Source organism: Ammospiza caudacuta, chromosome 2, assembly GCF_027887145.1.
Source record: "Ammospiza caudacuta isolate bAmmCau1 chromosome 2, bAmmCau1.pri, whole genome shotgun sequence".
In the NCBI taxonomy this organism is placed as follows: domain Eukaryota; kingdom Metazoa; phylum Chordata; class Aves; order Passeriformes; family Passerellidae; genus Ammospiza; species Ammospiza caudacuta.
The window spans coordinates 35,053,230-35,067,539 of record NC_080594.1 but is presented as its reverse complement, the minus strand read 5'-3'; the positions used below and the strand labels follow the sequence as shown (position 1 = coordinate 35,067,539).

At 41.4% G+C, this 14,310-nt stretch overlaps 1 protein-coding gene across 2 annotated transcripts; it reads right to left on the bottom strand.

The window, feature by feature from the left end:
- Positions 1-572: 572 nt before the first annotated feature.
- AQP11 (aquaporin 11) lies at positions 573-13,623 on the bottom strand. 2 transcript variants are annotated; one of them, XM_058800070.1, is made up of 4 exons: positions 13,501-13,623; positions 11,999-12,625; positions 7,805-7,921; positions 573-1,904 (listed from the first exon to the last, which is right to left on the bottom strand). In XM_058800070.1, exons 2-4 carry the CDS (start codon positions 12,591-12,593, stop codon positions 1,852-1,854), a joined length of 765 nt encoding a protein of 254 aa, XP_058656053.1. In that variant the 5' UTR covers positions 12,594-12,625; positions 13,501-13,623; the 3' UTR covers positions 573-1,851. The 2 variants fall into 2 exon arrangements, with proteins under 2 accessions (XP_058656053.1, XP_058656052.1); XM_058800069.1 differs by lacking the exon at positions 13,501-13,623 and adding an exon at positions 12,728-12,992.
- Between the last annotated feature and the right edge of the window lie 687 nt (positions 13,624-14,310).

The window sequence follows — 14,310 nt, the reverse complement described above, 5'->3', positions numbered from 1 at the left end:
TATTTTTGAGACCTTTATCCTGTGGGCTCCATGGCTTCAGAGGAGACATCAAATCATTCAGATTTTGAAAGACTTGTTTCCATAAGAAATTATGTGAAAAAGTGGGGGGAAAAGTTATTAGGTATGGATCACTTTAAAAGGAGGTAAAAGAATAAAAAGCAGTAAAGCAAGAAAGGGAAGGTAGAAGCCCCCAAAAGGATCTGTTTTAGAAGCAGAACAAGGTATAAAAATATGTATTTTCTCAGAGGATTACATCTTTTCAGGCTCAGTGTGCTGGTGTATGGTCCTTGCTATGGAGAGTTTTAACAAGGACAATTTTCCTTTGGTAGATCTATCTACACTACAATTGAAGAGCTGCTGAATGATAACCCAGCAGTTCTAGTTCTCTTCAGCATATTAGCAGGCTAATTGGTTTTATTATTAATAACTGAATACAGGGTCATGGATTGGACTCTTGTATGTAAAGCAGGTTCATACAGTTGATTTAATTTTGCAATATAATCTTACAGATACCTTGGAAAAATAAAACGAGAAAAGATTTTATTGCAACAAGGAAGAAATTACATGGAAATATTCACTTCCCCAGCTCTTGCAAAAAAGATAGCTGACAATAGTAGCTGTTAAAGACTTCATCAATTTACTGTGGAAAACCCCCACATCTGATTTCTTTTCTCTTAAAATGTGGTTTGTAAGGTGACTTGGATGATGAGGTGAGGGACATGATACTGAGATCATTGTAGAATTTGTTAACCATCTCTCCTTTCAAATCAAGTAACCATAAAAAGAAAAACTGAATTTACTCTTAAATTTGAGAAGTATATTTTGGCATTTTAAAAAATTAAGCTGCAGCCAGAAGAAGAAACCTTGTGCTAGAAACAGAGCTTCAGAGGATAGTACCCATCAGTGGTGTTTGCCTCAGCTGGGGCTATAAAGGTATGCTTGTGTATGTAGCTTTCCTGTAGTTTTTATCTCTGTCATTTATTCTTCTGCATTGCAGATTCTTTTTTTTTTTTAAGGGGTTGGTAAGAGCTACATAAAATCAAGGACAAATTGAGTACTGCATGATTCATCCCTATATCCTGTGTCTATGTGAAGAGGCAGCAGTAATTGCTGATAAGAAGTCTAGGGTTTTGCCTAAAATACCATTTGATGTGTGTGTCTGCAGAATTTTATGGTATTTTATTACTGCTTTTTCCAACCAAGGTGACCATTCAACAGTCTCTAATGGGACAGGATGTTGCTGAGCCTTCCTGGGAGGAGTTGAGGGGTTACTTACTTGCACTCAGGTATTAAAATTATCATTATTAAAAGAATGTTGGTTATACAGGCTTTAATTTTGGTGTAGGGTGCCTCTAGAACAGAGCTGTGGAGACTCTTCTAGGGAGTAGTGTAGCCTTTCTTCCTCTCAGAGGTAGGTATATGGCAAGTGGGAATATGATGATGTCAGTATAAGAAATCTTCAGCTCTCTTTTTGCAGGTGCATTCAGTGAGAAGAAATCCAATAAAATCAAACCTTGAAAGGACAGGGTATTTCTCTAAAATTAGTTTTGCATGCTAATAAAGGTCAGAAAATGGCACTTATGGCTAAAGTGACATATTTGTTTTTTAACAGTCCTTCACATTCATATGGCTTAACTGAAAATGGTGGCAGATATTCCCAAAATCGCAGTACTCATTTACAAAATAATTATTTGAATACAAAGTGGTAAGTCAAATATTTCAAACATGAAATCTGAAAATACAGCATAAAGATGGCACGGAAGTCTGTCAACAGTCCTCTGAAAGCTTTATGTCTGCAGATGTTGAAAATATTTTTTAATGTAGTGCTCCCAAATTTCAGGATTTCACGTCTCAAGATTTCCGAGGAAAGATTTCATCCCATATAAAAACCACAAGTATAGTACCTGAAATGAGAGGTTACAGAAAGGACTTTTATTTAAATGCATTTGAGAAGGACACAGTACTGGCATGGAAAACAAACACTGTGTTCAAGTATTTGAGTCTCTACCACAATACAGCAGTACCTTTTGCAAAGGAAGCTTCAACAGCCATGCAAGTGCTCCCTGTGAGATAATAATCTTGTTTTTCCTAGTGCAGTTCATGCTTTGATCTGTGTGAGCCAAGCCAAAGGCAGAGAGTCTGGGTGAATCCAACACGGGCACCTTCCTGTTCCTGGTCAGGGCTGCTTTCTTTGTGGCTGGATGTACAAATGACTGAACCAGCAGCTTAACCTCCATCCCTCACCTGAGATTGTTGGCTATGCCTGTTTTGATAACCATATAATTTTTAGGTGCTGCCAAGTGGCTATAGGATAGTGGGTGTTTTTTGAAGATCATTCTGATATAGGGTTTATTCTGGAGGTGAAAAAATATAGTTAGAGATACAATTCTCATAAAGAAACTTCTATCTCAATTTGGAAGGGACCCATAAGGATCACTGAGTCCAAAGGGAATCCAGATACAGTTTATTTCCCGCAGTAAAAAAAAATCAATTATTCTTTCAGAGACAAAGAGGATCCTGCTTGAGGGTGTTGCCCACACATAAGCTTGAACTTATGAAACTTCTCAGATCACAAAAAAAGCTTATTTAAAGTGATTCTGTTTAGTCCACTCTGCCACTCAGTGCAGGACTTTGCCTATGCTGGATGGGTCAGTGAGACTTTCTCTGGCTGAGTTTAAAAAACCTCCGTGCTGGAGACTGTAGCATTTCTTCAGGAAATTAATTTCAGTGTTGCTGCACCCTTCCTCCTGAATGTTTTCCTGGAGTCTAAGCTGAGCTTCCCATGCCCCAATTTGTGGCCTTGCTGTTACTTGTTGCCAAAAAGAATGTTGCCCTTGTAACTACTCTTGGAATGATGCTTGACTGTGCTTAAAACATGCTTTCATCTTATTTTTGCAGCCTAAACCAGTCTGGTTCCCTCAGCCTTCCGTCTTAGATCAGGTACTCTAGGTCCTTCGTTGTCTCTGTGGTCCTCCACTGCCTGGATCCTGTTTTTTGACACATTGCTCTTGAACTTGGGGACTCCAAACCACCCATGTTCCAGATGTCACCTCATGGGCATTGAGTAGAAGGAGGCAATAATCAAACCAGCATACTCTGCATGGTATTGGCCACCAGCCAGGTGTCAGCCCATTGATTGTGACAGTTTGAGGTCAGTGGTTTAGCCAATCTTTATTCCATCTAACAGACTTTTTGTGTGAGCCCACTTTGAACCGAGAACGCTGTGGGAGGTGGTTCAAAAACCTTACTAAGGTGAAGGTACACTGCATCCCTGCTCCTTTGTCATTCCCACTGCATTCATCACAGAAGGCCACCAAGCTGGTCAAGCATGGATTGCCCTCACTAAGTCTGTGCTGGCTGTTCCTGTGTTTATCTTTGTGCTGTCTGCATGGTTGGAAATGGATTCCAAGACTAAATACTCCACCATCTTCCCACTGGCTGAAGTGATACCAACTAGCTTGTAGTTCCTGGCTTCCCTCTCCTCCTTCTTAAAAGCAGACATAGTATTAGCACATTTCCCATTGGCAGGAACCTCCTCCAACTGCTGTAACTTCTCTTAAATTAAGGACAATTCCAACACTGGCCAACTGTACCTTCATTTCTAGGTGAATCCCACTAGAGTCAATGCATTCACAATCACGTATGTTGTTCCCATTTATTGTTCTCTATTTATTGCTTCCTTTCCAAAACCTTACTGATTTACACAGAGGTTTGGGAGCAAATTTTGCTTGGGAAGACTAAGTGGTACCTCAGCCTTTTCCATGCCATCCCTCACTAGGTTGTCTCTTCCATCCACTGATGGACTTGCATTTTCTCTGGACTATTTTTGTGATTAGTATATTTGTAACTCTGCATGTCCTTTCTCTTAGTTCCAGTTGAGCACTTCCTGGCTTTGCTTCCAAGTGCCTGTGCAAAGCTCTTATACTCCTCCTTTGCTGCCTTTCCCAGTTTCAACTTCTTCCATGTTCTCTTTTGTTGAAAGAAAGCTCTTTGTCTAGCCAGCAGGGAAAAGCTTTTTGTACAAATTCCCAGTCTAACACTATGTGACAGATTCCTTCTGCACATCTAAATCTATTACTGAGCTCTCATGAGCTTTTTCTAAAAATCACCTTACCCCATTTATAGCAGTTTCCAAGGGAATTACTACTGACTTAGCAATTCCCTAAATAAGCAGAATTTAGTTTTGAAGTCCAAAGTCTGGACAGCTCTGCTATTTATCTTCCCAGTTTTCCTCTGTACCCTGAACTCTTGTGAGGACTATAACCTAAGTGGCCACATTCAGGACCCTTAAGAATGGGTCCTACCACTCTGTAGGCAGGTCAAGTTCAGCATTCCCACTCACTGGCCCTTCAGGATTTGAATTACACATAATTACTGAGTTTCTAGGAACTTCATGGATTACATCCACTCATTGCATAAGAGTATTTTGCTCTGTCAGATGATGTCTGTGGAGCTGAAAACCCCTATAAGGACCAGGGTCTGGGAACAGGAGTAGTTTTCCAGTTGTTTGTTGAAAACCACCCTTGCTTTCAAGTCCCTGAGATACTGAACACTTGACTAGATGCAGATTTGGAATTCTTGTTTCTTTGCTTAAGTGTTCTGAACTTGCTGGCAGCCTCAGAATAGCCTCTCCTCTGAGAAGAAAGGTCAAAGTCTCACCTGTTGCCTTCTCCCTTGCTTACCCTCCGCCATTTACATCTACTGCTAAGTGACTGTTGTGGCACTTATTTTCTAAAGAACAGTATTAGTCTTTCTAGTAAAACTGATCTAAAGAAGGGGGCCTTCCTTCTGGTTTTATAGTTAGAAATGTAGCAGGAGGCTAGGCCAGGCTGGATGGCTTTGAGCATCTTGGTCCAGTGGAAGGTGTCCCTGCCCCTAGCAGGGGAGTTGGAACTGGATGGTCTTTAACATCCCTCACTCTACAATACAATTCTATGATATGCTAAGCTGGCACCTGTCCAGGAAAGAGCATTTCATTTTATCAACCTCATGATTATCTTGTCACCAACTCTTCCATTCATAGCTGCCATCTCCCTGGTACTGAAAGGGCAGCATTAGCTCAGTCCCCATCATTACTGATGGTATAATCATGCCTGGACAACTAACATGAATTCCTTTGGCAATAAAACAGAAACCATCTTTGTTCCACTGGTACTTACTGAGTCTGTCTTCACAGTGCAGAACTTAGGCCTGCCTGCGCTAAGTTATAAACACTTGCTGGCATCTATGTTTATTGCAGGAATCCAGAGTTTAATGCTGCTGAAGAATCACCTTCACCAGAACATCAGTGAAGCCATTTTGAAAAATGAGTAATTAACTACAGTTTCAAGATTAAACTCCTGAAAGACCATGAACCACCAGTAGAGTTGTTCATCCTAAAAGAAAACCTCCATTTCATCCTTGTCTTGTGAAAGTGATAGTCAGTCTTCCTTTTCTTCCAAGTGTCCTTTCTAAGAACATTATTTATCATGTGCTTCAGCCAGATCAGGATTCACTTGTATTCTGAATTCTGTCCATATCCTTGCCCTTGTGGATTTTTGCCACAGCCATAAATGAGAATATATTGCTCTTTCCACTGGCAATTTTAAGTTAGTCCAAGGTACTACTGTGAGGTACTTATTACAGCAAAACACAAAAAAACCCTTCTGAAAGTATTTCCCAAAGTAAGAACAAAGTAATTTAACCATCTGAGAGGCTGATGCTGGAAGAAGTAAGACATCAGATTAGCATAACATTGTGACTCTGCCAGTTTCTAGAAGTCTGAAACATCATTTCTGCTGACAAATGGATTCTGAAAGTAATTTTTACAATTGAATTTAAAATGTCCTTTCCCTGATCGTCTACTTTCATGATTCTGTTCAGAGGTTCTTTATACAAGAATTTGTCATCATAACAGGTCATTTTCCTAGATGCCTCATTATTTTGTCCAATCGTGAAAGCAAAAATTCTATTATTTTCTTATTTTCAAAAAGTGTCAGAAAAAATTCACTTCATGTTAAAATTTGTAGATCTGCACTCCTGTATTCATCAATTCAGTTTTCAAATACAGCAATCTTCTCTATACTTGTACCTCAGACACTATATTTGTTTTGAACTCTTGATTTATAAGGTCTCTTAAATGTATCCATGAAACATCCTTATTCTGTAATGAAATATTTTTATCACCAATAGATTACTCAGTCCTTCAGGTGATCCACAGACCTGAGATCTGTCACTAAATGTTGGCTACAGTTGTGACACTGTGCAAGAAGTGACGTGTCCTGAGTATTCACTTTTTAAAACTGCTCAGTCTGGAGGAGTTCCTTTCCTTCATAAATCAAGAGACAACATTCAATGTATTTTGTGTGTATATTCTAGATGTTAACTAATGACAAACCACTATTTATGAACTTTCCTAGAAAGGTAACATTGCTCCCTAACCACATTTTAAGTTCCTCAAGTCATGGGTCCATTTCAGTTAACAACTGTTGATTTTCTTATGTCAAAAATCACCTGGAGGTTTGCTGCAAAGCTGTTCTGCAGGACATATCTTGGCATGCAAGCAGGACATGGGGTTTCAGAATGCCTCTTGTTTCTTTAAATCACTTGCCAAAAGATTAAATCTCATATACTTACAACCTTTAAATGGTAAATCTTTAAATGGTTATGAGGTTGAAATCAGTTAATGAAAGCTAAAGCTGAGAAGTATTATGTGGTCTGTCAGGACCCGAGCAATGCCGATCAGCTTGGCCTATGACATTTCATTAATTCCTCACTGAACAGCTATCAAGCTTACTCTATTGTTCAGTCATCCTGTTTAGAGATCTAATTCAACAAGATTGTATTTAAGTGAATTTTAGTTAGGTTTAAACTTCCATCTTTGTTTTTGGCTGACTGAGAGTCAAGGCAAGTAGAACACACACAGACATGAACTCAAGAAAAGGAAGTTTTTGGTCATAACAGGATCCCTTTCCAGTGTTTCCTGTGTATATTTTACATCCTGCTCTGCCTTCATCACTCTTGTACCTTCTAATAGGATTAACAGTCATGAAAGAATTTGGGATTAGCAGACTGCTGCTTTATATACCCTAAGCAGAAAGCTCAAGATTTGTAGGGACCAACTGTAAACAAACAACAGCATGAAGTATCACATGGACCATTTTCATCTGCACACAGCTAGAAGTCAAAATCAATAGCTTCCAAATTAAAACCAGAATTTAAGTTAGGAAAAACCTAGTTGCTAACACTTCTTATTCTTAAACTAAGAGCAGACCGTGTCCAACAGTGACCAGGGAAAAAACACAGAATGAAAACTGCAAAGCTTGCACACTATGGGGATAAAATATTTGATATCAAAAAAGTGGTAATTGAGAAAGCATATTTAAAGCACTTGTCCCAATACCTGTGGGTCGTTTTTTTTCTAAAATTTATCATCAGTTTTTGTAAACTGTCACAAAACAAGACAGATGCTGTGTGGTAACCAGTATGTTTCTCTTCTTGAAGTTATTCAGGCTGATACTTACTTTCAGGGAAGGACCATATGATCTTCAAAGGACCTTCCCAATCCAAATAATTCTATAATTCACTAAACAGTGCTGCAGGTACTCTATACAGAGCATTAAAAAATGGTAAAAATACACAGCCTGCATTTGCAAAATGAAACCATGATTCTGAATGATTTCAACACATACATTATAATTTACTATTTTCTGGATTTATTTAATGCAAAAGTCAAACACTCTCAAATAAAGAGCACTTATTTCTTGATTTATGAACCATGTACTAAATAACACTTTCTCAAACACGTAAAGTATTAAGAACTTACCTAAGCATGGTGCGAGCCAATATACTAGTGAGTAACTCAAAAATTTGTCATAGAAACAATCTGCGTGTAATGAAAATGCCAGTGCTGGGTTAAATATTGCTCCTGTGAGATTTCCACCTGCAATAAGATGTAAACAGTATGACATCAAACCATATTTTTAAATACTTACTTTAAATTCAAATGCACAATACTACAAGAAATCTATACCCTGCAATAAAATGAATTAGCAGAAACAGTTTGAACAGGTAAAACTCTTCTGAAGTTATTCACCTGATGACTCAGTAAACAGTTTAACTGTTTTCTCAAAGGCTTTAGAACATATGAAGGGTAAGCTATAACTTCCTTTATCTCTTTCTAGCAAATATTCTTTAAAGAGATAGGTCTGGCTAATGCTGAATGTTTCTATTGATAAAACTAGAGCCTATTTCTATATCACGATTTTAGAGGAGACAGAAATTACATAAGCCTTGTGTCACATGAAACACACATGCAAGATAAAAGAAAAAACTTTCAACTAGTGTTCTTGCTAAGCTGACCTCTATACTTTCTTATAAGAATACTAATATTATTATATCAATATACAGAATGTTAGGCTTTTCACATGGTATACAAACTGTGGAAAAACTCTATATGTTGTTCAAAGAAAACAGAAGCACTGTCTTGTAGAAGGAAGCCAAGCATCTTTCCTTGTCTCTGATTTCAGATGTAAATGAAGTTGCCTAAACATTTTCTAAATAACAAGATCCAAACATGTTACACTGGGGAGTAAACTGTAATTACACTGCAGATGAACCTGGAGCTAAGTGTGTTTAATTCTGACATGTGTTGTTCCTCTCATTGCAATGCTGCAGAAAAAGCATTACTCATTGCTAAATTACCTGTATTCCTGTACTGTTAGCTACTAACCACCCCTACCTGTTTTATCTATTAACTTATTACCACAAACTATTCCATAATTGCATCTGTATAATTCCTCACAGTTTACTCTTAACTCCTCCCCAAATAAGCTTGTATGAGCTTTGAACTTACCCTTTGTACAAATACCCTGCTGCTGTAATCCTCATTTGCTATGACTGTGCAATCATTTATCCAAAGTTTCAGTAAGGTCTTTGTCACTCTTCTTCAGTATTTCTCTTTCCATATTCTCCTTATTATTTCTTTCACTATTATTACAGTTAAGGAAAATTTTAATCTTTGTTTGCCTACTCAGTTTACTGGGGTTTTGCACTTGTTCTCAGGAGCAAGTCAGATTTACTGTGCAGTCTGTTTTCCTGCACACTGACATATTAGCAATGTCCACGGTTGCCAGGAAGCACAGCTACAATAATTTACTTTGCTTTAATCTGTTTATGACTCCACTGCTTCTGCTGTTATATCCATAAATGTACAATTGAAAGCACAACTTCACTCTCAGGATGCAGTTGGTAAATATTAAGCATTAGACAGAGTTTTAACTGCTGTATTTCTTCAATATTCATTACTAATAACTACTGGAATATCAACCATAGGCCGGGGCACCACTATAACCTTACTTAAAATTATTCATTTAGCACCTCAGTCTGTGTAACAGAAAAGACAAATTGTTTTATGGCAGAAAAGGTGTAATCTCTTTGATGGGGTATGCATAAAAACTTTAAAAGGGGAAGTAATGCCCCACAGTGCATGAGAAAGTATTTTTATGTTTTTGCCTTTATTAAAGGCCAAAATTGGGAAGAAATTCAGAATTAAAAATATGTATGTCGTTTGTACCTTGATATGTTAGGTTCAGAAAAATCTAATCAATTTCATATGATTCTGACCTAACTGTAATACTGCCTGTAAATGAAAAAGCCCTCAAAAGGTGTATTTTTAACACCTAAATAAGTACTTTCCCAAGAGAATTATACAAAAATATTCTTTACCATTTGTATATGGTCTGCATTCTTAGCTAATGAATCATTTTTAAGGGCAATATGTAAAGACATAATGTTCTTTTTTTTTGGTCTTTATTTAGTAAAAAACAGAGTGAAGAAGTATTGGAGCTTGTGTGTACAGTATGTACTACTATAAAAATTTGGTTTGTGTAGGATTAAATGTAAAAAAAAAACTATATAAATCTTTAAATATGAAAAAGTATAAGAAAAATTAAAGTAACAGCTTGTGATTTTGAAAATACTATATAACCTGATGTTATTTGTTGGAGTCAGGTGCGTGGCAGATCTATAAACAGTAAACTAAGAGGTGCAGAAGATTTCCTGAGAATGATCCAGACCAGCTAAATGATGCATCTGTCTGTCTTCTCAGCCTGCAGATGAGAACCCACTGTGCTGGAGGCCACTATTTGTGACACCTGATTTGTAAGTGACTCTCCCTACTGCGTGTAAGCAGCAGAGGTGGGACAGACACGGCTGGGGCTATGCCATGGCACCCACCGGATATATGGGATATGTGCATATTTATGTGCAGCAGGCATTGTCCATGGCCACTTACCAGGCTCCTCATTACCGCCCCAGCCACGACAGCATCTCAATCCCTGTATATTTTTATAGTAGACAAGCAGATTGTAGTTTTAAAGAAATGCAAAGAAAAATGTCCAGGTAGCACAGGGTGTTGTGCACGCGATGCAAAAGAGGCCTGAGGTTTCCTAGAATACGTGCAGATCAATTGCACCAGAGAGTCCCAACAAGCAAAAGTTTATGGCACAGAAGGGCACTTGGTACACTCAGCCTTCACATGGCACACTTGGCCTTCTCCTGCTAGGAAAGATAGGAACCTGGCCAATGACACTGGGAGTGAATTCTTTGTATGAATTAGCTAAAACAAAGGCAGTGTGACACGTATTATTTTATATGACTGTTCGCTAAGCAGAAGAATGCTAGGGATCAGGAATCCAGATTGCTATGCTTGTAGAAGAGGGAGGAGGATATTTGGCTACACTTCCACCAAGCAACTCAGAAATATATTTAATGTCCTCAAATGCACTGACACCCTGCTTCTGCTTTTAGAAAGTAGTTCAAATTGCCAAGTTAATTTTCAAAATTCCCCAACGACTTTCATCTTTTAGGTATTAGCTAATCTCAGCTAAAGATAATGAGTAAAGATTTTTACATTACTACATCTAAAAATGTGACTGTACACTGTTCTGGATGCTATTACGTTAAATAGCATTAATACAGCTAAGCCTTTAGGACAAGGCTTCAACAGCATCCTGGATGTTTGCAGGTAAGTGAAGTGGTCTCCCTCTCTCAAAAGAGATTTGGTGATTCCCTAGATGACTTTTTCTGTGGTGGGGGCAGCAGCAACAGCAAGAGTTCTGTAATCATCTCTTTCACTTCCCCAAGCTACACAATCTCCTTGCCAGTAGGAAAAGGACTCCCAGCAGGGCAGTGCTCAAATGACCTAACAAGTCTTGTCACTACAGTGGGGACAAGAGGGAACATCAACAGTCAGAAGAAAGAAGTTAAGACTGACTCCCCTCACTTCTCCCTTCCCATTGGTCCAGAGGGGATGCACAAGTGACAGCATCCCAGCTCTGGGAAGCACGAGGTGACAATCAGGTAGGAAAGGCTACCTGTATGGACCCACATGGCATTACAGACAAGGGAGGCTCTAATAAAACAGGCACCTATTTTTTCCCTCTTTTTTTGAATTTGGTCTCATAAGGTATTACTTCTGTATGCATTCCACAAATAACCATTCCCACTTATGATTTAATGAAGTAGTTAAATAAACTGCACTGATATGAATTATGCATTATTTAAATGCAGAGCTTCCATATTACCTACCAGTCTGTACCCTGGTGTTGCACAATCAGCACTTTCTCCCGATGCAGCCAGCGGTGCTCTCCCAATGTCACTTAGTAATCAGAGCACATAGTACGAAATCTCTCACACAGTATAAATAGTTGGATTATGAAACAATCCTTCACTGAGATATTTTAACACTTAACCATATGTACTTGCAGACCTGACATCACTCTAACTGCACAACTCATTTCATTCTTAACCCCATACTTGCCTGGAATGCAACCAGGCAAACTTTATATAAACACCAAATGAACTTTGCATACGTAGGACGACACAAAAAGAAATCACCAAGGAAAGTGTAATTTAAGAAAAAGCATTTTGCATCTTAACACTTCTAAGAAAACAGTAAGAACCCCTTCCGTTACAACTTTATTGCGGGAACAGAAGAAAAGAAAGTAAGAAGACTAACCTGCATACACGAGCATGGTGATGAGAAGAGCAATTAAATGGACTCTGTATTTGGGATTAACGCTTTCGGCTTGCAGGACGGCCAGCTGGAAAACGACAGAAAAGAGCAGTTCTATGCAGAACGCCTGCATCTCTGTAGTCTGCATGGGGCTGCTGCAGCCCTGTGAGAGTGCTCCAAGATGTGGCTCTGCCATCTCCAGACTCCAGATAAAGTGCATGAACGCTCTGGCGAGCACCGCAGCCACGAACTGAGCGGCGATCTTGAGTCCCCCCATCCTGAGCGAGGTCCCGCCGCCCCACATGGGCTGCAGGGTCCCGCAGGGATTGCATGTGCTGCCGGCGAGGCTCAGGCCGTGCAGGACGGTGAAGCCGTAGGTGAGGGTGAGGGCGGTGTGCGGCTTCGGCTCCACGTTGCCGAGCAGGCTGAGCTCGTTCGTGCAGGCGCAAATCTGGAAGGTGCTGAACATCTCCACAAGGAAAGCGAAGAGGAGCGGGCGGGAGCGCAGCCGGCGCCGGGCCAGCCTCCGGCACAGCCCCACGGTCACCACGACGCCGGACATCAGCAGCAGGGAGCTCCCGACCCCACCGACAGCCATGCCGGAGCTCGCCGAAGGTCCAGCCCCACCACCTGCGGGGAGAAAGAAAGCAGGAGAGGGAGGGAAAATGCCCCCGCTTTTCCCTTGGAGGTAGGAACCAGCTTCTGCTGGCACCTGCCAGGAACCTGACTCACCCTCCGCTCGGCGGAGCAAAGGGCAGGGGTGAGGGCAGGGGGATCCCGCTCCCTGCCAGGGCACGGCTTAGGACAGGGAAGCTCTCTCCCGGCTGTCGAAAAGCAGGGAAGGGGGGCGGGGGCAAGGGGGCTCTGCTGCCCCCTCAGCCCCTCTGCCGCGGGACGGACCGGGCTCCCCTGTCCCCTCAGCCTGCCGGAGGACAGGGAGCGGAGGGAGGGCCTGGGCTCCCGGCCGCGGGGGAACGGGAGGGGAGCCGATTTTCCCGGCGGGATCGGCGTTGCGGTGTGTCCGCGGTTGCGGAGCGGCTCCAGCCCCAGCGCGGAGCCGGGCACGGGCTCGGCCGCGCCGCCCCCTCCGGCGGGCGCTGCGCAGCGCGCATGCGGGCGGGGCGCGCGGGGCGCTGAGGGAGCGGCCGGGCGGGCAGGGGGAGCTCGGAGGCGATGGCGATGGGGCCGGCACCGGCACCGGACACGGCCCCGGCTGTCCGCGGGGGTCACATCCCTCGCCCCGCGGTTTGCAGAGAGCTCGTGAGAGAAACATTGGTTATTTATTTGGAGTTGCGCAAGCCTGCGTGCTCGGCGGTGTTCAGCAAAAGGAGCATACCAACTATCAGAACTTTTTTTACTATTTATACATTGTAGCACACACAGGAATACAGAATCACAGAAACAATAAGATTAGAAAAAACCTCTAACATGACATGAAGTCCAACCTGTGACCGAACACCACTATGTCAATAAACCATGGCACTGAGTGCGACATCCAGTCTTACCTTAGACACCTCAAGGAACGGTGACTCCACCTCCCTGGGCAGCCCATTCCAATGTCTAACTGCCCCTTCTGTGAAGAAATTCTTCCTAATGTCCAGCCTAAACTTCCCTTGACACAGCTAAAGCCTATGCCCTCTCATCCTCTCACTTGTCACAAGAAAAGACCGACGCCTACCTGGCTGCAGTGTTCTTTCAGGGAGCTGTGGAGAGATAAGGTCCCCCCTGAACTTCCTCCAGGCTTAGCACCTCCAGCGCCTTCAGCCACTCCTCATAAGATTTGTTCACCGACTACAAGTTGCATAGTTCTCTTATTAATTAGTACTCTATCTTCTATTGGTTAATGATTCTCTCACTTCTCATGCTAATTAATCTCCATGCTCAGTGTTTATCTTTTTGGAGTCGGTGTGTTCCTTGGGTCAGGGGTGCCTGAGCTGGTGGTCGGGATCTCACCCTGCCAGAATTACCTTTTACCCAGTTGGAGCTGATTCAGCACAGTTGCTGAGTTGTCTTTATTAGTTTCTTCCTTATCTTCCTTATCTTGTGAGTTCTACTAAATGGCCTTGTGGCCCACAAATTCTGTGTTGTGTCCACTATCAGCAGTACATCCTTCTTCCCAAGCTCCCCCTAGGTCTGAGGTCATGGAAACATGTTAAGCTCTAAACCTTTACAAGGCAATTCTACTGACAATTAATTTGTGTTTCTAACACCTGGACATCACTTAGAGCTTGTTGGCTGCTCTGTTTCATGGATAAAACCTCCTTTCTTGTTGATCAGGCTTAAAATATACAAAGATCAAACATTAAGGAACATCC